General features: G+C 36.9%; 1 protein-coding gene across 3 annotated transcripts in view; it reads left to right on the forward strand.

Annotated features, from left to right (window-relative positions):
- The window catches only part of DHX36 (DEAH (Asp-Glu-Ala-His) box polypeptide 36), a 58,949-nt gene extending 40,309 nt beyond the window's left edge, over nucleotides 1-18,640 (forward strand). Inside the window, exons 16-25 of one of the 3 annotated variants that reach the window (XM_006867960.1) lie at nucleotides 4,038-4,155; nucleotides 5,370-5,468; nucleotides 7,893-8,066; nucleotides 8,227-8,313; nucleotides 9,729-9,812; nucleotides 11,240-11,339; nucleotides 11,433-11,523; nucleotides 15,749-15,869; nucleotides 17,455-17,607; nucleotides 17,981-18,640. In XM_006867960.1, coding sequence (XP_006868022.1) covers nucleotides 4,038-4,155; nucleotides 5,370-5,468; nucleotides 7,893-8,066; nucleotides 8,227-8,313; nucleotides 9,729-9,812; nucleotides 11,240-11,339; nucleotides 11,433-11,523; nucleotides 15,749-15,869; nucleotides 17,455-17,607; nucleotides 17,981-18,166 — 1,213 coding nt within the window. In that variant the 3' untranslated portion in view covers nucleotides 18,167-18,640. The remainder of the gene's footprint in view (nucleotides 1-4,037; nucleotides 4,156-5,369; nucleotides 5,469-7,892; nucleotides 8,067-8,226; nucleotides 8,314-9,728; nucleotides 9,813-11,239; nucleotides 11,340-11,432; nucleotides 11,524-15,748; nucleotides 15,870-17,454; nucleotides 17,608-17,980) is intronic. The other 2 variants (XM_006867961.1, XM_006867962.1) reach the window with 2 other exon arrangements.
- Nucleotides 18,641-26,913: the final 8,273 nt, after the last annotated feature.

Genomic DNA, 26,913 nt, shown 5'->3' on the forward strand with positions numbered 1-26,913 from the left:
AGTTTGGGGGAGAAATCCACACTGATTCTTATGAAACACTGATGGTATGTTGTATTGTCTTTTTCTCTGGCTGTTTTCAGAGTTTTCTTCTTGTCTTTGATGTTTGAGAATTGTATTAGAATATAGTTTGGAGTTGATGCTTTTGTGTCTCTTCTGATTGGGGTTCTTTTAGCTTCCTGGCTCGGTTCTCTGTTCGGATCTGAAATTTTCTATGACTATCTCTTGGAAAATTGTTTCTGTGTCTTTATTGTTGTCAGGTGCTCTGGGATTTCAGTAATTCTAAAGTTAGATTTCTTAAGTGGAATTCGTTTTTTGTTTGCTTGCTTTTTTGTGTTCTTTCTCTTGCTTTTCTTGAGACTTGATAAGTTTAATTATTGTGTCTTCTGTTTCATTTATTCTGTCTTCTCTCTGTTGAAATTTGTTAAGTATTTCTCTTGCATTGTCTAATTCAGTTGCTCTTTTCTTCACTTCCATTTGTGTGTGTGTGTGTGTGTGTTTTTGGTTTGTTTGTATGATGTTTTCAGTTTTCATTGTTGAGTCATTTTGCATCTCTATTTGTTTCTTGATCGCTGCTAGCTTGTTTTCTCTCTGTTACTTGCTTTCTGTAAACATATTTAGCATCATAGTCTGAAAATTACCAACTCTTTATTTGTGTAGGTCTGGCCTCCGTAGGAGACACATTCTCTTCTTCGTGTTGTGCTTTTTGGCCTTTTTGTATTTCTTTATGTTACTGTTTTCTGTTAGAATTGAACCTTTTTGGGTTTTTTAAAATACTTTTTTATTCTTGTTTTTGTTGAATTTTTTTTTTTTTTAAAAAACCTTTTTGGGTTTTTTAAAATACTTTTTTATTCTTGTTTTTGTTGAATTTTTTTTCCTAATTAACACCCTGGTGGCACAGTGGCCAAGTGCCCACTGAAAAGCTGGGTCCCATACCTACCAGCCACTCCACTTGAGAAAGATGGGGACTGCCTGTCTCCACAGAGACTCACAATCCTGGGAACTCCACAAGGCAGCAAGGTTCCTGTGAGTCAGAACTAGCCCAGCAGCAGTGGGATTAGAATCTTTTCCTGAGAACCACTGGATGGCACTTACCCTTAGTTTTTTTTAATGTTGATTCAGAAGTTCTAGATGCCTCATTTCTGGAATTCAGTATGCATGTATGGGGTGAGGGGTGAGGCATGTTGAGCAGGTCACAGACGCTGTAGTGGAGTTAGGGTACTCTCTCGTCTTTCTCTCATAGTCACTCCTGCCCAAGCTCTCATGGGGTGTCCATTCTTTTATGCTTCCTGTCTGTCTGAAGTATTCCCCTCACTCTGCTGTTCTTGTTATGACAAGTCTCATTTAGCTCTGTCATAACCGCACAGTTCACAGAAACCAATGGCCAGTTGTGCTGCCTTAGAAAATTGGGCTATAGCTTCCTCATTAAGGCTCTCTTTCTGGGTTACATGTTCGGGTGTTACACAGTCCTATCCTCAAACAGCTGTGAAGAACAAGCACTCATGATGTTAATGAGTAGTTTCTCTCAACTTCAGGACTCAACCAGACTCCAAAACTTATGCTGTGGTGTAGAATTCTGATATCCCAGTCCATACTTGTTTTCATTCGGTTTTCAGTGGGTTCCTTGTTGAGGGAGTAAGTGCAGTGTCTGCTCACTGTACCATTTTGTTTCACCTTCTCATCTTTTGTTTTATTTTTAATGCACAGTATTTTATGCATTTATTCTGTGAGAAGGAGTCCTAATGGCACAGTGGTTAAACACTCAACTAATAACCAAAAGATTGGTAGTTTGAACCTCCCAGCAGCTCTGCAGACAGGATGAAAACCTGCCCCATAAAGATTATTGTTGTTGTGTGCCATCAAGTCAGTTCTGACTCATAGTGACCTTGTATAGAGTTCCCAAGAGTGATTGGTGGGTTTGAACAGCCAATTTTGTGGTTAGCAGTCCAGTGCTTATCCTATAGCACCTTACCAGGGCTCCCATAAAAGTTGCAGCTTAGGAAACCCTACAGAACAATCATCTGTCCTATTCGAGAACCCGATACAGGGTCACTATTGAGTTGGCACCAACTTGACGGTATTTAATAACAACTTCAGGATCACTGTAAGTTGAATTGACTCAAGGGCACACAGAACAACTTTCTTGTAAGTGGTAGAGTCATGTATCTGGAGTTTTAGAAGAAACTTTCTGTTGCCTCTTGTGGCGGTGGTGATTGTGTGTTGTCAAGTTTGTCAACTCATAGTGACCCTATATAGGATTTATGAGGCTGTAAATATTTATGGGAACAAAAAACCTCATCTTTCTACCATGGAGCAGCTGGTGAATTTGAACTGTTTACCTTGCAGTTAAGCAGCCAAACACTACCTGTAAATATGTATTTATTTAAGGAGAGTTGAAAGAAAGCTTGATAGAGAGCATTTTATCAATCCTGTGTTTTAAAGTACACTATTTCTGAAAAGGAGTCCTGATGTGGTACTACAGGATAAGTACTGGACTGCTAACCACAGTTCTGTGAGTTCAAACTTACTAGCTGCTTCTTGGAAAACCCTATACAAGGTCACTGTAAGTCAGAACCGATGTGATGGCACTTAACAACATTCCTGAACAACTCTGAATTATCTGCTGTAAATTTTGCAGAGAATCCAAGTATAACTTATTCCAGGCAGTTTAACTTTTTTGTACAGTTGATACTATGGAGCTAAAATCATGGCTTACTCAAATGTGTGAGCTCTTCTAACCAGTTATCAGGTAAGATGGTGGTTTAGCTGTGCAGATCCATCACCATGAACACTGAATTAAAAGTACTTACCAGAGTGAATGGGTTTTAGTAAACATACCTTTAGTTCTGAACAGTAAAGACACTAGGTCTTAGGTTTGATCCATGAAACAGTTATGGGAGTAAAATGATTGAAGTATTACATTTTAACTAGTTCTTCATTCCTGTAACCATGGTGGAGGTTAACTGTGGAATTAGTGTTTAAGAGATAGAAAAAATAGTTTGTTATAGACTTTTTTGTTGTATATGTAATATATTAAAGCAATATATTTAAATTGCTTTATAAAAGCTAATTAGATTAGGGGTTATTTTGGGGGCCAAAACAAGCTAAGAAGTAACTATGTGACCTTAGTGATGGTGCTGTTACTTTTAATTTCTTCTGAATAAGGCACAGAAGTGGTGTTACATAATAGATAATGAGTTCATGTAGACTCAAGAAAGAAAGAGCTAAGAGTTTTAGAGTTTATTTTAATTCCAGAAAGAAAGGGACTTATCTCCTTCTATAGCAAGTCCATAGAAATATTTATTCTGCTTGAAAATGTTTGAATTCCTTCACTTCTTAACATCTGTACTTATCATTGTCCAAAGAATGGTATCATTCATGTTAGTGGTTTATTGCAAACAATTTCAAACTTCTCTCTGAAAGTGCATTAAGCAATATATACTTAACAGAATTTTAAGTACTACGGACAGATAATATGGTGTCAGATTTTTTTTTACATAAAAAGCTCAAAAGGCATATGGAAGTTACAATTCGTAACCTCGACCTAAGTAGATTGATTGCTTGTTATTATTGTTTGCTTTCAAGTCAGTTTTGATTAATCAATCCTGTAGGGTAGAGTAGAGCTCCACATAGGATTTCCTAGGTTGTAATCTTTATGGGAACGGATCACTAAGTCTTTTCTCCCATGGAGCCATTGATGGGGCCAAACTGCCCCACCAGTTTGACCTTTTGGTTAGCACTTAATTATTGAATAGACTTAGATTGTTGTTATTGAGCATGATAATCCAGAATTACAAATAGGGAGCCAAAGAAGTGAGGTGTTTTGTCTTTCTTAAAACTGGCACTTGAGGATATAGAGAATTTAGGATTGTTCAAAGCCAGTGGGGGAAGGAATATATGATTAATAGAAATGAAATATTAATTATCAATTAGTTATGATGTATCTGCTAGTAAGTAAGTGTGTTTATTTATCTTATATTTCCTCAGTGATTTTAAAAATTCGTTGATCTATGTACTCTCCTTCACCCCCCCTTTTAAAGAGTCCAACCTGGTCATTGCTACCATCTCTACAATGGCCTTAGAGCAAGCCTTCTAGATGACTATCAATTGCCAGAAATTTTGAGAACTCCTTTGGAAGAACTTTGTTTACAAATAAAGGTAAATTAAGAGGGACAATTAAGAAACTAAAGGGGGAATTTACTTTATGACAGAAAATAGTATAATAATGTATAAGGAAGAATTATCATGTATTTTTGTGTGTGTGTGTGTGATGTGGCCCTGTGGGTTAATGCACTGGACTGCAAAGTCAATTTGAACCGCAAGATCAGTTCAAGTTCACCAGCCTCTCCTCAGAAAACCTACACAGGGTTGCTATGGGTCAGAACCTATTCAACGACACTTAACAACAACAACAATAAAATATAGGAGTCCGGGTGTGGCATTGCAGGTTAATGCACTTGGATTGCAAAATTGATTTGAACCATAAGCTTGATGATTCAAACCCACCAGCTGCTCTTCAAAAACCCTATACGGGGTCGCTATAGGTTAGAACTAACTCTACGGCACCTCACAACAACAACAAATAAAATATATTTAAACTTTTTTCACTATAAGGCAAAAACTCCATTGCCTTGAGTTGACTACTAGTCACAGCAACTCTATAGGGCAGAGTAGAGCTGCCTCATAAGGTGTCTGAGACTGTCAGTCTTTCCCTTACAGAGTAGCTACTGTGTTCAAACAGATGACCGTCTGAAGAGCAAGCAAGCACCTAGGGCTCCTCATTTCACTGTGTTGTTGTTAAGTGCTGTAGGGTCAGGTCCAACTCATAGCAACCTTGTATAGGGCTCCTGAGGAGCAGTGGTGGGTATGAACTTCCCATCTTGCAGTTAATAGTCCCCTGCTTATCCTACAGTGCTACACCAATAGTTAATCAAATGCTGATAAACAGTTTTTAATCATGTACTGCTCGAGAGCTATACTGCATGGATTTGAACATAAATGGGCAATCGCTTAAGTTAACTTTGTAGTTAACTCTAGATCAGTGTCTAACACATAGTAATCGTTCAGTTAGCTGTAATCATTGCATGTTAAAATGTCATCTCTGGTTATAAATTATATTTTATACAATAGTTTATATTTAAGTATAATTAGCTTTTTTAATTTTGAAGACTGTCAGCATGTATGTTGAAATTTAGACTGCTACTTTTTCCTTAACAAAGTTGGTAGTAGAAGTTGGCCATTAAATATGCATTATGGAATCACTAAAATGATTTTTTTAATTCATTCTAGTAAACTAGTAAATTAAGTGGTTAACACAAGCAGAACTAAATTGTATAGATATATTATGTTTAATGATATTTGTCTACCCCCAGATTTTAAGGCTAGGTGGAATTGCTTATTTTCTGAGGAGGTTAATGGATCCACCATCTGATGAGGCAGTATTACTCTCTATAAAACACCTGATGGAACTGGTAAATATTATTTTTTTTTTATTTTAACAGCGTTAGCCCATAGAGCATGAAAATATAAAATTTATGCTCATCAATATGAAGTAGATCAGTGATGTTGAATAGCTACTATACAGTTGGTTCTCGACTTATAGCAACCCTGTGTACAATGGGATCTGACTGTTGTGATCCATTGATTGATTTTTTGGAATTAGACCAGGACTTTTCTTTCTAGTCATTTTATTTTAGAACCCCCGACCTGTTCAGCATCATAGTAAACAAGTAGGTTTCACTGACAGATGAGTAGGGCCACACACGTGGGAATCAGGTAGTTTCAGCTTCTGTTGTTAGGTGCCATCTAGTTATTTCTGGCTTATAGTGACCTAGTGTACAACAGAACAAAACTGCCTGATGCTTCATTGTCCTCAAAATCATTGCTACATTGAGCTCATTCTTGCAGCCACTGTATCAGTCCATCTCATTGATTGTTGAGGCTCTTCCTGTCTTTTTCACTGAACTTCTGCTCTATCTAGTCCCCAGGGACATTCAGTCCTTTCAGATTAAATGTCCAAAGTAGAATAAATGAAGTGTGTCCACAAACCTCATTTCTAAGGAGTTTTCTGTCTGAACTTCCAAAGTAGACTTGTGTATTCTTCTGGGAAGGCATAGTATGTTTGTTCTTCGCCAACACCATAATTCAGATGCATCAGTTCTTTTATGTATCGTCCAGTCTTTGTGTGATTGAATATGCCATGACTTGAGTCAGGTTAACCTTAATTTCTGTGTTTTAGAATTTCTTACACAGAGGTTTAAGACATCTTGTAAATTTTATTTTAGGCTTAATTTCAGGTGCCTGGTATTTTAGGATTGATGTCTTTTAAGTGCTCCATTTTCATTTGAGACTAATAGAAATCACATTCATTTTTTAATATTTAACCTTTTATTTATCAGTAGTATAAAACTCACTTGTTAATGCTAATAAATATCTGTAGGTTTGTTTCTGTTTTTATTTTCTGCATACACAGCCATCTCTAAAATATATTTTATTTATTGCTTTCTAAACCTCTGGGACCCTCTAGTGCTGTGCTGCTTGTGTGTAGTGGTAGATTAAGAATTCATGTCTTCTCAAAGGGAAAGCTGTCAGTGTTTCATCATTGAGTATAATGTTTGTTGAAGGCTTTTCATAGAAACCTTGTCTTGGTTTCCTTATGTTGCTGTAACAGAAATACCACAGGTGGGAGACTTTAAAGAATAGACATGTATTTCTTAGTTCTGGAGGGCAGAAGTCCTTTTCATGATCTCAGCTGTGTAGATTCCTTCCCTGTCAGTAGCCTCAGGCACTCCTTGGTTGCTTGGCTTGTAGATTTCTTCACATGACCTCTGTCTTTCCCTCTATGTTCTTGTGTGCTCATTGTGCTCTTTTTATAGCTCACAAGTGATTAGATTTAGAACTCACGTTGGCAGTACAGTGCTATATACTCCTGTGCCATACCAGTACTCACATATTTTCAGGGAACACAATTTAATGGATAACAAACTGATTTTTACTTGTATGAATAACTGATTTTACCTAACACTTTTTCTGTATGGGATTATAGTAGGATTTTTCTCATTTTCTTTGTTGTTTTTCTTGTAGACTTTGTTAATATGATAGTTTACACTGATTTTTTTCTAGTATTAAATCATCTTTTTTGCTTGTGATTAAAAAAAAAAGACTACACTTGTTTTGTTTGGGGTAATATGTGGGATTATTTGGTAGTTTTCTTCAAATTCACAATTTTTGTATGATTGAAGCGATTTCCTTTATAATTGTTAGGTAGAAGTTTGTTTCTAAAGGAACTGTATGAATTTAGTTCTTTTTTTCATTCTTGTATCTTGTATGCCTGGTTATTTTAATTGTATACTGGGCATTGTATTTACAGAAATCTTTGTAGATAGAAAAATGAAGCTTGGGATAATGATGACTTCTTCCAGAGACCTAAAATCACCTCATAGTTCAGAGAAGGAGATCATTTGAATGAAAACGGTGGTCCTCCAGAACCTATCTGCTTCTGTTTTGTTGTTGTGTTAGTATGCTAGCTTTGGACTCTTAACCCGAAGTGAAGGGTCTTCACCAGTACCCTTTCCCTGCTTTTGTCCTTGACAGCCCATAAGCTTTACCTCCTTTGGCCTGGGAGACATACCAGAAACTTTGTAGTTCATTATATGTCTCTTAGCATTCATAGTAAAGTCAAGAAATATTCATTGTTATTTGTTTTCATTTAAGCTTTTTATCTTTGATTACATCATAACTCAGATTTTGATAAAGAGAATGGACGCTGGACAAGTACTAAGACATTTGAACTAAAGAGAGTGAGGGGTGATCTGTGGGCTTTTCTTTCTGTTTTTTTAAGCAACAAAAAGTAGCTTTAAGATACCCTATTTTAAACATAAATCTTTCCTTTACAGAATGCTTTGGATAAGCAAGAAGAATTGACACCTCTTGGAGTCCACTTAGCACGATTACCAGTTGAGCCACATATTGGAAAAATGATTCTGTTTGGAGCTCTGTTCTGTTGCCTAGACCCAGTACTCACTATTGCTGCTAGTCTCAGCTTCAAAGACCCCTTTGTCATTCCATTGGTAAGAGATTCTCATAAAAGCCTGAACATTTTCAGATACAGAGAATAGTTGTTACTTAAAAGTTAAAAGTGTTTTCCTTTAGTTTTGTAGTAGAATGCTATTTTCTATTTATTACATAGTGTCCAATTATTATTAATTTGTCTGTACCTGTTATTTTAAGGGAAAAGAAAAGATAGCAGATGCAAGAAGAAAGGAATTGGCAAAGGATACTAGAAGTGATCACCTGACAGTTGTGAATGCATTTGAGGTAAAAAAAAACAAAAGCCATTTTTGTTAGAAATCCTTAAGAAAACAGCTTGCTCTGGATTGTGGTAGTGTGTTCATTCATGTGAATAGGGAATGGATTTAACCTTTTGAGCTTGTAGTATAGGTGCTAGAAATACATTGCTAAGTGACAGTCTGTAAAGTTAGGTGAATATTTGAAAAGAACTTTGGAAACATTTATATTAAAGCAGCATCAACACTATGAAAATAGCATTTCAGTTTTGCAATGGATTTTACAGTTACCTTTATTACAAAGAATTCTATTTATGTTATCTTGGTAAGTGTGGTATAAGTAGGTTGTTGTTGTTAAGTGCCATCAAGTCAGTTCCAACTCATAGTGACACTATGTAGGTCCCTCAAGGAATGGCTAGTGAGTTTGCACCGCTAATCTGTGGTTCAAACTGATCTTATTTAAATTTTGGTATTTGACAGTATTCACTTAAATCTTACTGGTATTCATGACATAGCCACTTTTTATCCATGAATAAACTGCACCTCTGATCATACTCAACATTTTTATAGCGCTTCATCATCGTGTATATTCATTGGATTAGGGAGATTTTTGAGTGACATTGCAAAAGGCAGGTTTGTCTAAGGGTAAACATTTATCACCCATCTTTGCATTGTATAAAATTAATTTGATTTATAGAGGCAATATCTTTTTGATGTATCTCTAGATTCACTTTGTACTAGAAAATACAGGAAATTTTCTATATCTTTTTCCTCTAAGCTCAGTAAACCTTTTACTCCTAGCTAACAAACACATGTATGAAAAAGAAAATAAAAGGAAATGGGGCTATTAGATATATGAGGGGCTTCAAAAATTTCATGGAAAATGGAATTAAAAGATAATAGAAATTTTCCATGAGCTTTATGAAGTCCCCATATTTATTTTTATTTATTTATTTATTTTGGTAAGTGCCATCGAGAAAATTCTGACTTAAACAACCCTTTTTATGGGGTTTCATAGGAGTGGCTGGTGGGTTTGAACTGCTGACCTTATGACTAGTAAGCAATTCAGTGCTCATCCTACAGCGCCGTACCAGGGCCCCATATATTTAATAGCAATTTGAAATTTGTATGATTAGCATGATTTCTTTGACTAATACATTAGGTGTGTATATCAGGCCATTTTATGTAAACATCATTGAATTAAAACTTACAACTCATACTTGTATTCAGAAATCATATGACTGATTGGTAGTTATCCCTTAAATACTAAGGTTCTAGGGTGTTCATGTTTCTTCAATTTATAAATTTAAAGTTGTTTTAGAATTTTTTACAAAGAAAATAAAATATCAGGGAAGGTTATATCATCACCAAAATAAAAAAAAAAACTAGTAAGCTCTCTTTACTTTGGGGAATGATATAAATAAGTTTGATTTCTTTTCTTGATAGGGCTGGGAAGAAGCTAGGCGACGTGGTTTCAGGTACGAAAAGGACTTTTGCTGGGAATATTTTCTCTCTTCAAACACACTTCAGGTAATGTTGATGTTTTGCAGTTATTCTCTTATATGCTAGAGAATAAAGGTATCATGTTGTACAGCAGATCTGCAGTAAAAGTTAATTTTTAAGCATTTATGAAGATGAATTATACAAAATAATATAGAACCTTTATCAAATCAGCTGCAGGAAAAAACAAACACATGAATAACCTAATATAGTAGCATATCTGGTAGTGTAGTGGTTGCGAGTTGAATTGCTAACCTCAAGGTCAGCAGTTCAAAACTACCAGCTGTCCTGCGGGAAGAAAATGAGGCTTTCTGTTCCCATAAAGATTTATAGCCTCGGAAACCCTGTGCAGGATCGATATGAGTTGGAACCGACTCCACAGCACATAACCACCAGCAGTAGTTAGTAACATGCCATCAAGTCAGTATCGACTCATAGCATACAGCAGAATGGTCCTGGACCAACCTCACAATCGTTGCCAGGCCTGAGCCCATCGTTGCTGTCATTGTGCCAGTCCATGTTGTTGGGGGTCTATAAAACATATAAAACTAATGACTGAAAAAGAAACAAGATTCCAGAGTATAAGGGAATGTGCAGTAAAACGCAGTTACTATTCCTATTCTCACCCTTAGAAGTCTTTTTGATAATTCAACCTGAAAATTTTCACTAAGATTTCTAATCCTGTTTTAAACACAGTATGGAACTTTTTGTGATATGATGTGGCACTGTGGGATAATGCACTGGACCACAAAGTCGGTTTGAACCTCAGGGTCAGCAGTTCAAATTCATGAGCTGCTCCTCGGAAACCCTATACAGGGTTGCTAGGAGTCAGAACCAGCTCAGTGGCATATAATGACTATCCATATATATACATATAGTTGATAAGTACTATCCAGTCAGTTCCAACCCATAGCAACCCTGTATAGGGTTTCCAAGGAACTTTTGTGCAAGTAAGTTAATTGCATTTAATTCTCAGTATTATAAATGGGGATATTTTTCAAAATCGGAGTTAGGGAAGGGTGATTTTAAAAACTATTTCCTGAGCCTTTTATAAAATAGAGCAATCCTTAAATATTATTGATCAGGCGCTAAAACAGGCAGACTGTTTTTTGTTTGTTTGTTTTTTTTTTTTTTTGTAAAAGACCAGGTAGTAAATAGTTTTCGCCCTTGCGGGCCATGTTATCCCTGTTTTAGCTACTCAACCCTGCCATTGCAGTACAAAAACAATTGAAGATAATAACCCAGACAAGAGTGGGCGTGGCTGTGTTCCAGTAGAACTGTTTACAAAAACAAGCAGAAGCCAGACAGGCTATAGTTTGCTGACTGCTGATCTAAAGCATCACATTTTTGCCAGAGTTTGTTCATAAAGCAGGGAAACTTGCAACTAAAATTTCTGAGTATTTGGCTCATAGCTGTATCAAAGATACCTACTTCTGTTTGTTACCATTGCTCCCTAGATGCTGCATAACATGAAAGGACAGTTTGCTGAGCATCTTCTTGGAGCTGGATTTGTAAGCAGTAGAAATCCTAAAGATCCAAAATCTAATATAAATTCAGGTAAAGAAGATGACATAGTTTAAATAACTTGCTGTTGTTGTCCATTATACTGTATTTACTTTCCCCACCCCTCTGTCTTCCCACTCCCAATAGATAATGAGAAGATAATTAAAGCTGTGATCTGTGCTGGTTTGTACCCCAAAGTTGCTAAAATTCGACCAAATTTGGGTAAAAAAAGAAAAATGTAAGCATTGAAGATTATTATCAGTTACCTGCATTACTTCCCTTAAACTTTTGAAATCCTTTTAGGCAATAGAACTTTTCTTATAGTATGAATTTGTTCTTATTCATATTTGGGCCATGTTCTTTTCTTTACTTTTGATAACTGAGAAGAAGGCACACTTTAGCATAGACATCGGTTTCCCATACAGCATCTCTCCTCGGAGTCAACTTTCCTGTTATTCATGACTCACAGCAAATGTTAATAAAATATAATAACCAATGTAAATTTTAGAAAGTGAGCCAACTATTAAAACCCAGTGTCTCTAAATCACTAAAGGATAGTTTTTTGTTTCAGGGTTTGGGTTGTTTTTTCCCTCTCTCTGTAAACTGGATAATTTCATAATAATACTTGAAGAAACTTTTGGTAATTTCATAATCTTCAGAAATAAAATGTTAATAAATATATGTACAGATAGCTCTTTTAGTAATTGGAGAGAATGATGAGACTTTTTCCTTTCGTAAGTGAACTCATATTAATAAGGGGACAGAGAAATTGAAAGCCACAAGGGTTTGTACCTCTGTTACCACCTTTTTAGGTGGCATTCTAGATAAGAATTATGCATCCAGTGTCATTAAACTAGATGCTAGCTCAGTGAACTTACAAGAGAAGATTTTGAGAAATAGGTCCAAAGAAAGTAATTCCAAAATTTTTCTAAAACTATGTTGTGATCAGTCTAAGTATCTAGTAGTAATGGACACAGCATGGTTTTATTTGTCATTTAACATTTCACTTTTGAAGACACAAAAAATAGCAGCTGTGTAGAAACAGAAAATATTTGAATTTAGGTTAATTTTAAAAACCAAATTTATCTAATCTTGGTAAACGTGGAAAAGATACAGGAAGGGATAGGGAACTTTGAAAGAGAGACTAAAAGGCAATGATACCCAACCAGGAGTGATTTTGAACTGCAGGGTCAGTGGTTCAAGCACACCAGCTGCTCCTTGGAAACCCTATACAGGGTCGCTATGGGTTAAAATCAACTTGACGTCACTAAACAACAACGAGTCCTGGTGTAGTGCTGTGAGTTAATGCACCAGATTGCAAAGCTGCTTGAACAGCAAGGTTGGCGGTTCAAGCTCACCAGCTGCTCCTTGGAAACCCTATACAGGGTCACGATGGGTCAGAATGACTCAATGGCACCTAACAACAACAACAAGGACATAACATTTATGGTTGTCACCACTAGGAGCAAAGTGTGCTTAATTTTAACATCCTGAACACTTAATTGTGTTCATGAGGAATCTGTACATGGACCAAGAGGCAGTTGTTCAAACAGAACATGAGAGCAATGGATAGTTTAAAATTAAGAAAGGTGTGCGACAGGTGTTGTATTATTTCACCATACTTATTCAACCTGTATGCTGTGCAAGTAATCCAAGAAGCTGGGTTCTATGAAGAAAAACATGGCATCAGGATTGGAGGAAGACTCATTAACAACCTGTGATATGCAGATGATACAACCTTGCTTGCTGAAAGTGAAGAGAACTTAAAACATTTACTGATGAAGATCAAAGAGCACAGCCTTCAGTATGGATTACATCTCAATGTAAAGAAAACAAAAATCCTCACCACTGGACCAATAAATAACATTCTTATCAATGGAGAAAAGATTGAAGTTATCAAGGACTTCATTCTTCCTGGATCACCTGTCAACACTCATGGAAGCAGCAGTCAAGAGATCAGACGATGTATTGCATTGGGCAAACCTACTGCACAAGACCTTTTTAAAGTGTTGAAGAGCAAAGATATCAGCTTGAAGACTAAGTAAGGTGCGCCATGATATTTTCAGTAACCTCATATGCATGCAAAACCTGGATAAGGAAGACCGTAGAGGTATTGATGCTTTTGCGTTGTGGTGTTGGAGGAGAATATTGAAAGTACCATGGGCTGCCAAAAGAACCAACAGATCCGTGTTGGAAGAAGTGCAGCCAGAGTGCTCCTTGGAGACCAAGATGGCCAAACTTCATCTCTTATACTTTGGACATATTGTCAGGAGGGACCAGTCCCTGGAGAAGGATATCATGTTTGGTAGGGTGGAGGGTCAGAGGAAAAGAGGAAGACCCCCAACGAGATGGATTGGCCAAGTGGCAGCATCAATGGGCTCAAGCATGGCGATGCTTTTCATTCTATTTTGTTCTGCTGTGCATAAGGTCACTGAATGGGTACCGACTATGACACCTAACAAGTTGAGGCCACAGGTGTTGCTAGGCATGTCATATTGCACAGCAGCCCCCACAACAAAGGATTAGCTAGTTCACAGTGTCAGTAGTGTCAAGATTGAGGAACTTGAATCTAAGATATAGGACTATGGGCACCAGATAAATTTTATCATTTATGGCAGGATTATCTTCATGTAAAGTGATCTAAGTACACTTTTGACATCAGTACTTTGTTAAATTTTTCCGTCTTCCTATGCACGGTGGGTTAATGCGCCAGACTGCAAAGCTGTTTGAACTGCAAGGTCAGTGGTTTAAACTCACCGGATGCTCCTTGGAAACCCTATACAGGGTCGCTATTTGAGTCAGAGCTGTCTCAATGGCATTTAACAACAAAACAACATTCTGAATTTTAAGAACTTAAAAAAAAAAACCAGTCTTTTAAACAAATAGGTATTCATGACTATCAGCTTTATATTACTTTTAATACAGATATTACTTAATACATTTTTTTAAATGAGGAAATCTGAGTAGTGCATATAGTTAACGCTAAGCTAAAAATTGATTGGCAGTTCCAGTCTACCCAGAGGTAACTTGGAAGAAAGGCATGGTGATCTAAAAAATCAGCCTTTGGAAACCTTATGGGATGCAGTTTTACTGACACATGTGGGGTTTCCTTCAGTCAGAATCAACTCAGAATAATTGTTTATTTAAAAATAAACCTTTCACGTTTTCTCAGAAGGTTGAAAATAGAAATACCTTATGATCCAGCAATTCCTCTTCTTGGTATTTACCCACAAGAAAAACGAGCCACAATCTGAGAAGATACATGCACACCAATGTTCATTGCAGCAATACTTACAATAGCAAAAAGATGGAGGCAGCCAAAGTGCCCATCAACTGAAGAATGGATAAACAAACTGTGGTTACATACACACAATGGAATACTTTTATGCTACCTTGAAGAACAACAAGGAAGCTGCAAGCTACTGCATAACATGGATGAACCTTGAGGGTATTATTATGTTGAGTGAAATTAGTCAGAAATACTGCATAGGACCACTACTGTAAAAGACTAAGGGAAAGAACCCATACTAAAGTGGGTGGGGGGAATTCTTTGTTGATTGGTGGGATGTTGGGGGTGGGTGAGGGGAGGGAGGGGAAGGTGGAGCACAGGGTAGGGATTAGACACAGGATAGTTTGGGTGCTGGGGAGGGGGAGAAAATAAATAAATAAACCTTTCAGACATATCTCCCTTTTGAATAATATTAATTGAAGACTTTCCTAAATTAAGATGATATTTTACTAATATAAAAATAAAGAGCCCTACTAATTAAAACTGAAGTAGAATTATATCAAATTAAATTTATGTTTTGAAATTAGAAGTTTTGAGTGGATATGAAATAATTGAAAGCGTTTTCAGATTAGGTTCTTTTAAATCAGTTGTAATAAAACTCCCTTTTAAAGAAAGTTCATAATTTTCTGTTTTATGTTCATCTGGGTTCATACCTTGTGAAACTAAAAGTTAAGTTCAGAACGCTATTTTGGTATTGTATTGTCACTGTGGGTCGGAACTGACTCGATGGCATTTAACAACAGCATCGTTATAGAACAATGTATAGATGCTTCTCCTGGTTTGAATCGCTTATTGTTTTACATATTTATAGTTACCTTGCTCATGATTTCAATGGTGTGACATATATTGCACCATTTAGGAATGTTCTGTCACCATTTATACTTGCAAATAGATAATTACTTATTTGATTTATAGAGCATCAGTATTTAGTTGGTATTTTCCAGTCTGTTATTAAAATGAAAATTTTATTCTTTCCTCAGATATAAATATTTGAAATTTCATATTGCAGAAAGTAAACCAGATTCAACTGGAGTTTTGGGGGGCTGCTTTTAGGTTTTAGGGTTTGGTTATTTTTAGTAAGATCCTTCATCAAATTTTTGAAATAGTTAAAAACGGAATCTTGCAAATGACTCTTTTTTTTTAACATACTGTTTTTTTAACTTTTTTTTTGAAGGGTAAAAGTGTATACAAAAACTGATGGATTAGTTTCCATTCATCCTAAATCTGTTAATGTGGAGCAAACAGACTTTCACTACAAGTGGCTTATCTATCACCTGAGGATGAGAACAAGTAGTGTAAGTGAATCTTTAAAATAATTATAGCTCTGAATATCCGTTTTGCCTTATTTTTTAATTATATAGTTTTCATAATTCTAAAAATAAATTATATTCTTTCATTTTACTTTTTTCTGATGTGAATCATCCCTTTCTTCCGTAAGCAAGTTGCGTACACTTCAGTTGTGCCTGTCTGTCTGTCATGATGGGTCTTTCTATTTTAATGAATTGTTGTTGTTATGTGCTGTGGAGTCGGTTCCGACTCATAGCGACCCTATGAGTTTCCCAGGGTTTTCAAGGCTGTAAATCTTTACGGGAGCAGAAGGTCTCATCTTTCTCCCGCGGAACAGCTGGTAGTTTCGAACTGCTGACCCTGAGGTTCACAGCCCGATTCGTAACCACTATGCTACCAGAGATCCTTATTTTAATTAATTAAGAGTCATTATTTCATTTGTAAAATTTTCTTTCAGAGAGCCCACTACATGAAGGATTTTGCTGCCTTGCCTATACACTTAATAAATGTTGGTCACAATATTAACTGATTTTATTTATGTTTTTCTATTTAAAAAAATAATTTGAGATTATTGTAAATATTGGACATACCGATAAAAATTTCAGCTGTATTAATTTTGTTGTTGCTATTCAGAAAATATTTTGTTTAAATAGTGCTATAGTTTGTATGGGTAGGGGAAGTGCTTTGGCTTTGTGAGATAAACAGTGGACTGTGAACCACAAGATCGTCAGTTCGAACCTACCAGCCACTCAGCCAGATTAAGATGAGATATTTTTTTTGCTCTTACAAAGATTAAAGCTCTGAAAGTACTATTCAGAGTTGTTGTGAGCCAGAACTAACTCCATGGCACTTAACAGTAATAGCATTGAATTAGACATGTAAAACCAAAACCCCATGTTCTCTAAATTATTGATGACTTTAACATGAACTGTCTTCCCAGTTAGTGTCCATTGTTACACTAGTGAAGGCATCCTGTGGCACTGTGGTTAAGGACTAGTCTGTTAACTACAAGGATGTTGTTAAGTGCCATCGAAAAGTGATTGGAACCCTCCAGCTGCTCTGAGCTTGTGTCTATAAAGATTATAGCCTGGGAAGCCTATGGGGCTGTTCTCCTTTGCCAAATATAATCAGTATCAGAATCAAATCAATAGCAACTCACAAAATAAGAGCTGTTTAGAAGAAAGTGTTAATAGACTCATGATATCATTGAACTGTTATGTGCCGTCAAGTCGGTTCCGACCCATAGCGACCTTGAACAGGGTTTCCAAGGCTGTAAATCTCTACAGGAGCAGAAAGCCTTATCTTTCTCCAGTGGAGCAGCTGGTAGTTTCGAACTGCTGACCTTGCAGTTTGCAGCCCAATTCGTAACCATTACGCTACCAGAGCTCCTTATTATTGAATTAGAAGGGTAATAATAATCTTCTCTGAGGAGTCCTTGTGTGGCCCTGTTGGATACGCACTGGTTTGCTAACCATAAGGTCAGTGGTTCAAGCCCACCAGCCATTCCTCAGGAACCCTCTGCAGGGTTGCTGTGAGTCGGAACACTCAACAACAGTCTTCTCTGAATGTATTAATCTGCTTTAATTATTGCAGATTTACCTGTATGACTGTACAGAAGTTTCCCCATACTGTCTCTTGTTCTTTGGAGGTGATATTTCCATCCAGAAAGATAATGATCAAGAAACTATTGCTGTAGATGAATGGATTGTCTTTCAGTCTCCAGCACGAATTGCCCATCTTGTTAAGGTAACTGAGTTTACAGGATTGTCTCTTGAGTATGCATGCAAATCTGCATGTGGTCTTATAGTTTTGTTCAAAGTGTTACGATGTATTAGACATATCTTTCTCTATTTCAGCACAACAAATAATGTTAAATTATTCTTCCAAATTGCTGTTGTAATGATAATAGGCCAACAATTCTAAATGATTCTTGGTTACTGTGGGTAGAATTTTTAAAATGTAACCACATTTCACTTGGATACTCATAACCACATTTTAGGCTGATTTTTGTGTAATTGCTTTTGAAGGTGGTTGCCCCAACTTAGAGTACTTTAGTTTATTACAATTATTTGGTAGTACATCCGGCTCTGTTGAACATGTGTAATTTTTCTAACCTTAGGAATTAAGAAAAGAATTGGATGTCCTGCTGCAAGAGAAAATCGAAAGTCCTCATCCTGTAGACTGGAAGGATACTAAGTCCAGAGACTGTGCAGTGCTCTCTGCTATTATAGACTTGATCAAAACACAGGAAAAAGCAACTTCCCGGAACTTTCCAGCCCGATTCCAGGATGGGTATTATAGCTGACAACTTTTTGTGATCTGAAATGGCAGTTTGACAGCCGTTTCCCATCATACTTGTTCATTTTTATGTAGCTGCTGAAACCCTGGGACATGACTAGGTGGGAACCTTCAGTAGGCACTCAAGAGTTACTGTGCATGGCTTAATGACATAACGATGTTAACTGTAGGGAGCAATTATAAATATACCATGAGATGCAATGTAGTCTTTCATATACTTTGTTGTGGTCATGCCCACATCATCTTGGGAGTACTACTGTATGTATATATTATGCAACATGAGAATTCTTTTTTTGTTTTATAGAAAATGCATCTTTCTCACCATAAAGACTGATTATAGAACTAGTAGTAATAGATTGATTGGCCAAAAAATAGTGTCAAGTAAAATTTTGAATACAATCACATTTTTTAAATGAAACTTCTATCAGAAGTAAATCAATTTGTTGTGATATAGTCCAGAAATTAATAAAATGTATAGTGTGTAAACTTCTTGGTTTTACATGCCCACCTATTCCTTTTTCTGTTGATGTTTTGTTTTCAGTTTTTAATACAAATGCATCCCTTGCACATTAATTATCCTGTGCAGCATAATGTCTCAGTTAGGAGCACGAGTCTGGAGCTTCACTGCCTAGATTTAAATCTTAGCTTTTTTATTACTAGATGTCTTAGGCAAGGTTCCTAGTCTCTTTGTACGTCATTTCCCTCATCTGTTAAACAGGGGTTACAGTTGTGATGATTAAATGTGTTAATAAAAGGGGGGGCTTCAACAAGTTCCTAAAAAAATGCAACTAAAAGATAATGGAATTTTTCCAAGAAATTTGAAACTCCCTCATACATGTAAAGTACATAGAATAGTGCTTGGAACGGAGAATGTATGAATGAATCTTAGCTAGTATTTGTGAAGTATTCTATTTTGATGTGCAACAATTCATCATATTACACTTTTGTCCTATGCTCTGAATGCTATTTTACTCCTTCTACCAATGAAGTCTAGTGCAACATAGATTGTTTGTTTTTAGCCCTTATTACACTGTGACAGACTCTGTTGGTTATTTGTTTGTCCCTCCTGTATTGCTCACTTGTTCAACCCTATATGCAACCAAGTATGATGGGCCTTTTTCCCAAGGCTGAATTAAGATTTCCTTTAAAGAAATAAGTGGTCTTATTTCTCTTAAAAGTAATTGGTGGGGGAAAAGAATGTGAACCTGTCCTGACCAATGGTACCTTAAGAAAGGTCTACAAGGGGGCTTCAGAGAAAGATTTTCCTCCCTTGTATATACACTTAGAGAGGAAACTCAGCTCTCCTCTGGATGTTGTCCAGAGTCTATCACAGGAAGATAACATCCTGAGGCAGCCTTAGTGAAAAGTTGGAGTCTCCAGAGTTCTTTATGCTGGTGAGTTACTGAAGTAACCTACCCTGGAGAAGTTCTATACGCCTGGACTTACTTTAATATATCAAACCATTGTTTAAGCCACTTTCAGTAAGGTATTTTATGTAAGTTGGCAGAAAGCATTTTAACTGAAACATCCACCATTGAGTGCTGTTTGCTTTGCTGTCCTGGTGTGGCGCTATGAGTTAATATGCTGTACTGCAAAGTTAGTCTGAACCACAAGGTCGGTAGTTCAAGCTCACCAGCCGCTCCTAGGAAACTCTATTCAGGGTCACTATGAGTTGCAATCTATTCGACAAAATTTAAAAACCACAGCGCTATTTCTACCATTTATATTGTGACCTAATAATTTTGACTCATAATGTTTGACAAAAGATAAAAGTGGACATGCTGCAGAAAGGAAACACACAGAAAGAACATCCTGCTGTCCTGAAATAAGCAAATTTTATTGTGCCTTCCAGACAATGCAAGGAAACTCAAGAAGGGGGTAGCGTACAATATCTGGGATCTAGTCATAATGCTGTATTGATCTGTTAATAGACCTAGTTCAGTTACTGCTCTACCTCCCACCATTGCCACCGAGGGTTTGGAAGTACTTGGTGTTCAGGTTCATTCACTGGTTAGTCTACCAAAAGCCATCTGTCACTCACTGAATTCCTGTTAATGAGTCATACCGCCATACTGCAGTAGCATGTTGGTGAATCTCTAGCGGGTGTTGTTTTAAAATAGTAAGTTTGATTTTTGTCCTTTTTTGTTTTTGTATTTTTTCCTTTTACTATCCAGTTCAATTTTACAGTCTGTTGGTGTGAATGGTCTTAGAACTAAGGAAGAATTAAAGGAGTCTTTTTTTTTTTTTTCCTTTTCATTACTACTTAGTGTATTCCATGTTTATAAACTCATGTTTATATTTTATTTATATTTTCTATATGAATGAGAAAAATATCCCTGTAGAATTACTTAATACATGAAGTACTAGAGAAATTAAAATAGTTACTGTGACTTTCAATTTGTGTCTTGTCAGTCAGTAGCTGATCAGGAAAGAAATTTTAATGGAAGATGCCATTTATATTTGTTTTTAAAATAGGACATCACTGAGTAGAATAGGATTTCTAAGTCTTAAGAACTGTTTGTTCTTAAATTTTAATGAATAAGACGCTAAGAAAGAAAATCTATTTGCGTCACCATTCTAAGTCTAGAGGATTAACTTCTGGAAAAAAAACAAACCATTGGAGAACAAACTTTTTTGGGGAAAGGGAATGAAACCATTGAATAATCTTTTAAAGCATATTTTAAGAAGGGTTCCACATGAAATTTTCATAATGCATTAATTAACATGGCCAAAACTATAGACATACAAATATTTATATAAATTTTCAATTCTTACTGCAATTTTTTTTTTAATTTTTTAAACTTTTTATTGTGAATTCACAGAAGGCTTACAGATAAGATCATCAGTTTTACATTCAACAAATCATGTGCTTTATTTCATCTCCATGATTACAATCCCCTCCATGCAACAACAGTTGTCTTACTTCCCTGTGGTTCCCCATTTACATCTTATATTTCACCAAGGAACGAAGCCAAAATATTAGATGCACACATATAAAACAAAACAAAAACTATTCACTTAAATGTCCAAAGGGCATATTCTCCAAACAGCCTCCTGCCTGCTGGTCCACAGCCTTACTTAGTCTATGGGCCTAGAGTCTGCAGCTGCCCTGTTCTCTCCATGCCCCGACCTCTGTCACTGTCTCTGCTGTCACTGCCTTAAAGGTAGGGTCTCATGCTTCACTCATGCTCTACCTTCTTGATGGTCCTGGGATCATCTGTTCCTAAAATGAAAGATTAACTACACCCCCCTTTTAGTTACATCTTCTACCATTACAGTTGTGGCAATCATTATTAATCCTGCTAACAGTTAATCACAATTTAATCGGAAAGTCTTATTAACATTGTTCCCCACCCCCTTTCAACAGGCCCATCTGGAAAAGAGGAAAACTATTCAGTGGAGGTTTTACCTTACCCCCTCATTCTTTGAATGATAGTTTTACACCATCATTTCATTGCAATGATTACAATCTCCTCTGTGCATCATCATTCAACAGTATTTGCTTCTGTTCCCTCTGTTCTTTTTTTCTTTTTTGGGTTTGGGGGTGGTCTTATTGTAGGTTAAACACAAAATTTACCCTAAAAATTAGAAGTTACAGAAAAGCAGAGTCAACAGTGATAAATTGCCTTCCACTCTTTGAACTTTGAGTTTGTGTATATTCATTTTGAGGTAATTGTGATTATGTGCTATATTCATACATTTGTACTATGCTAATGTTTTAAATAGCATTTTTATTCTGAATTTAAAACAATACATTCTCATTGTCAAATACTTGGAACTTAAACATATAACCAATATATTGTTAACATTGTTATATTTTGGTATATTTCCTTAGACTTTTTTTTTTTAACGCTTTAAGGTATCATGTTACGTATAATGAGATTAACTACTATTACAATTGGTTATTGATAATTTATAATAAATGCAATTCAGTAAATTTTGTCAAATGTTTAGGGTCATGTAATAATCACCATTCCATTATAAAACTTTCCTACCTAACAAAAATGTGTTCTGTTCCCCTTTACAATCAATATTCCACTCCCATATCTAGCCTCTGACAGCTCCCTCCTGACTGCTTTATGTCACTATGATAGTAGTTGTATGCCTACAAGTTGGTTTCTACTCAGCAACCTTTTGTAAGGTTTCCAAGTTTGTAAAGCTTTAGGGAGCAGAAAGTCTCATCTTTTTTTCTGTGGAGTGCCTGGTGGATTCAAATTTCTGACCTTGCAACCCCACATGTAACCCACTACACTACTAGAGCTCCCTATATGTCATTACAGTTTTACCTTTTCTAGAATTTTAAGTAGATGGAGACCTGTATAGTAATCATTTGTGCCTTCATATAACAGTGCTTTTGAGATGTCCATGTTGCATGTATAGTAGTTAATTCCTTCCATACTAGTTTAATAGCGTTGTATTGAGTGGAATGTACCACCGTCTGCTTATTCATTCAACATTTAATGGACAATTAAGTTGTTTTCCATTTGGGCTATTATGAATAAAGCTGCTATGAACATTTGTATACAAGCTTTTGTGTGGCTATATGTTTTTATTTCTCTGGTAAATACTTAGTATTGGAATTACTGTGTCAAATAATAAGTGGCATAGCACTGTGGGTTAATGCGCCATACTGCAAAGCCATTTGAACTGCAAGGTCGGCAGTTCAAGTTCACCAGCTGCTCCTCGGAAACCCTATACAGTGTTGCTATGTGTTGGAACCAACTCGACGGCACTTCACAACAACAACATAGTAAGTGGCAGGAGTCCTGGTGTGGCACTCGCAGGATAATTCACTGGACCACAAAGTCAGTTTGAGCTGAAAATCAATGGTTCAAACCCATCAGCCGCTCCTCAGAAACCCTATACAAGGGTCTCTATGAGTCAGAACCAATTTGACAGCACTTAACAGTAATAACAACATAGTAATTGTACAAGGGGGCTTCAAAAATTTCCTGGAAAAAAGGAATGAAAAGGTAATGGAATTTTCCACAAATATTTTAAAGCCCCTAATATTTTTAACTTTATAACAAACCACTAAGCTTGTCCAAAGTGACTGTACCTGCCTTACACTTCTAGCAGCAATATGTGAGGTTTTCCTTAATTTTGTTTCAGTCTTTTATGTATAGTTGTATCTCATTGTTTTTATATTTATATTTGTCTAATCTACCACTCATCATTTTGTTATAGCTTGTTGCTGAGATGCTGGAAGCCACGCCAATGAAATTTCAAATACCAACAAAATCACACACGTGGTAGACAGTTATTATAAGAGCTCCCAGACTAAGTCTGGGAAGACAGACCTAGCAATCTACCTTTAAAAAAAAACGGCCAATGAAAACCTTATTTTCTGCTGGAAAATGAGTCACTCAGGTTGTAAGTTACACAAAATACAACTCCTCAAAAACTACTTGACTGTTGGCTGGAGTAAAGCTCTTAGGACCTTCATTGGCTGATGGGACACAATTCAAAATGAGAAGAAACAGCTGCAAGCAGCTATTAACAGAATATGGAGTGTACGAAGTATGAATCAAGGGAATGTGGTAGGTGTCAAAAGTGAAATGTAACGTTTGAAAATCCATATTCTAAGAATTAGTGAACTCTAATGTTTTGGAGTCCTGGCATGGTACTGTGGTATAAAACAAGGTGGTGGATCAGACTCACCAGCCACTTCTTAGAAACCCTATACAGGGTCGCTGAGTCAGAACTGACTCAATGGCACTTAATAAAAACAACAGTAGAAATAACACCTTTTAAGATGAATGACTTAATTCTGGCATTGATGATGAACACAGCTGCCTTCCTAGCAATTGGCCTGGATTCATTTCTTGGCCAACACAGCTCTAGATTTTGGAGCTCTGATAAGCACTGAACTGCTAACAAGGTCTATGCTTCAAACCACCTTGGAAACTATAGAGTCACTGAGTTGGAACCAATTTGATGCCGCTTAACACCACCAACAGCTTACTTACTGCAAATAGTTTTTTAAGCAACTATGCATGTGGATCTCATCAGATGTAATACACAAGAATAAAATCCCTATCTGTGTAATGGAAGCTCAGTATCATCAGAACAAAGCCAAGGACCAAGTGCGGAACAAACCATCAATTGGTTTATACGCAAGGCTGAAGAAAAGTTCATAAGAGCCAAAATACAATCTTGAATATATACAACCTGAATTTGAAAACCATCTCAATATTAGATTTGAGCCTCGAAGACTAATGACCAAAGACTAGATGAGTTGTGGAATGAAATCAAGAACACCATACATGAAGAAAACATAAGGTCTTTAAAAAGACAAAAACGGATTTGCAGAAGAGACTCTGAAACTTGATTTTGGACATAAAGTAGCTAAAACCACTGAAAGAAAAGACGTGAAAGAGCTGAACAGAAAATTTCAAGGGGCAACTTTAGAAGACAAAGTATTATGTTGCAATGTGCAAAAACCTGGAGTTAGAAAAGCACTTGGTATTTGTTCAAGCTGAAAGAACTCAGGGGAAAACATCAGTTGCAATATTGAAGGATTCTATGAGCAAAAATATTGAACAACACAGCATTACAATAAGATGAAAGAATTAATACAGTCACTGTACCAAAAAGGATTGGCTGGTGTTTAACTATTTCAAGAAGCAGCATATGATCAAGAACTGATTGTACTGAAGGAAAGAGTCCAAGTTGCACTGAACGCATTGATGAAAAATAAGACAATTAAGATGTAGCAACAAACATTCAAGGCTGGGAGCATTCATTCATCTAGGCCAAGAAATTTAGAAGACAACTACTGGCCAACCAACTGAAAGAAATACACATACCTGCCTATTCCAATGAAAGGCAATCCCATACCCATTTGACCTAGCTTCAATGGCTTGATAATCAGAACTCGACTAGAGGACGATAAAAATTTTGATAAATGAGAGTAAATTGCTACAATTTGGTGAACTCGACCTATATTCATGGAGGTAGTAGCATAAAATACCAAAAGAGAGGGAAGGGGTCTTCAAGTATCAATGTTGTCCCCTCTGTATACAAGGCCACAAAGTGCCTTTAGGTAGACACTGGCTACAAGTTAAGGCACAAAGTGACTGACTAACAAGGTTTCAAGAGGGAGTTTAAGAGTGTGGGGGGAAAGATAGAGTCCCCACTGAATAGTTTTCATCTTGTCTAGATGTTGTTAGGTGCCATAGAGTCGGTACCGACTCATAGCAACCTTATATGCACAACAGAACAAAACGCTGCCCGATCCTGGGCCAACCTCACAATTGTTGCCACTCTTGAGTCCATTGATGCTGCCACTTTGCCAATCCATCTCATTGGGGGTCTTCCTCTTTATTTCTTACCCTCCACCTTACCAAACATGATATCCTTCTCAAGGGACTGGTCCCTCCTGATAATATGTCCAAAGTATGAAAAAGGAAGTTTGGCCATCCTGACCTCCAAGGAGCACTCTAGCTGCACTTCTTCCAACACATATCTGTTGGTTCTTTTGGCAGCCCATGGCACTTTCAATATTCTCCAACACCATAACTCAAAAGCATCAATTCTACGGTCTTCCTTATTCACTGTCCAGCTTTCGCATGCATACGAGGTTATTGAAAATACCATGGCTTGGGTCAGACACACCTTAGTCTAAGCTCTTTGCTCTTCAATGCTTTAAAAAGTTCTTGGGCAGCAGATTTGCCCAATGCAATACATCATCTAATTTCTTGACTGCTGCTTCCATGAGCATTGATAGTTGATCCAAGAAGAATGAAGTCCTTGACAACTTCAATCTTCTGTTGATAAGAATGTTGTTTATTGGTCCGGTGGTGAGGATTTTTGTTATCTTTACATTGAGATGCAATCCATGAAGACTTTGATCTTCTTCAGTATGCATTTTAAGTTCTCTTCACTTTAGCTAGCAAGGTTGTAATCATCTGCATATCACAGGTTGTTAATGAGTCTTCCTCCAATCCTGATGCCACATTTTTCTTCATAGAACCCAGCTTCTCGTATTATTTGCTCAACATACAGGTTGAATAAGTATGGTGAAAGAATACAACCCTGTCTCACACCTTGTGCAAAAACATTCCTTCTGAAAGAAGTTGCAATTCTGGCTTCCTTACTCCTCATCCTCCCTGAGTGGAGCCCTTTAGGACCCAGTCTACAAGAGAGCCAAGTATGGCAGGTACTGTGATACCATGAATTTACTTGATGCGGTTTTTTCTCTCAGAAGTCTTCTTAACTCCCACCGAACAAATGAGTTGTTGCTATTAAGTGTCCTTTAGTCAGTTCTGACTCATAACGACCCTTGTGGCTCAAACTGACCTTGAGGTCCAGTGTGTCTCCTACAGAGCCACACCAGAACTCCTACAGTTTGGGTGGGGAGCATTCAAATTGGGTGTAGAGGACTCGAACACCAGGATTGGTTTGTTTGCCATCACTCTAAGGACTCCAGGTATGGCACTGTAGGATCAGCACTAGACTGTGAACCATAAGGTGGACAGTTCAAACCCATCCGCTGCTCCTCTGAAACCCTATATAGGGTCGCTATGCGTCGGAACTGACTCAACAGCACTTAGTAACAACTAAGTTTCAAAGGAGCCATTTCAGAAGCAGAAACACATGATCCCGGGGCCATCAAGAAAGATGAGCACTGAATAGAGTTTCGAGATTTCTACTTAGAAAGGTGGTGGCAGCCGGTAGAGGTAGTGACATGGAGAGACAGAGCAACTGTGGGTTTCCTGGACCATGAGTTAAGTTGAGTGGTTATGGGCAGGA

The sequence above is a fragment of the Chrysochloris asiatica genome, unplaced genomic scaffold (assembly GCF_000296735.1).
Source record: "Chrysochloris asiatica unplaced genomic scaffold, ChrAsi1.0 scaffold00113, whole genome shotgun sequence".
NCBI lineage: Eukaryota > Metazoa > Chordata > Mammalia > Afrosoricida > Chrysochloridae > Chrysochloris > Chrysochloris asiatica.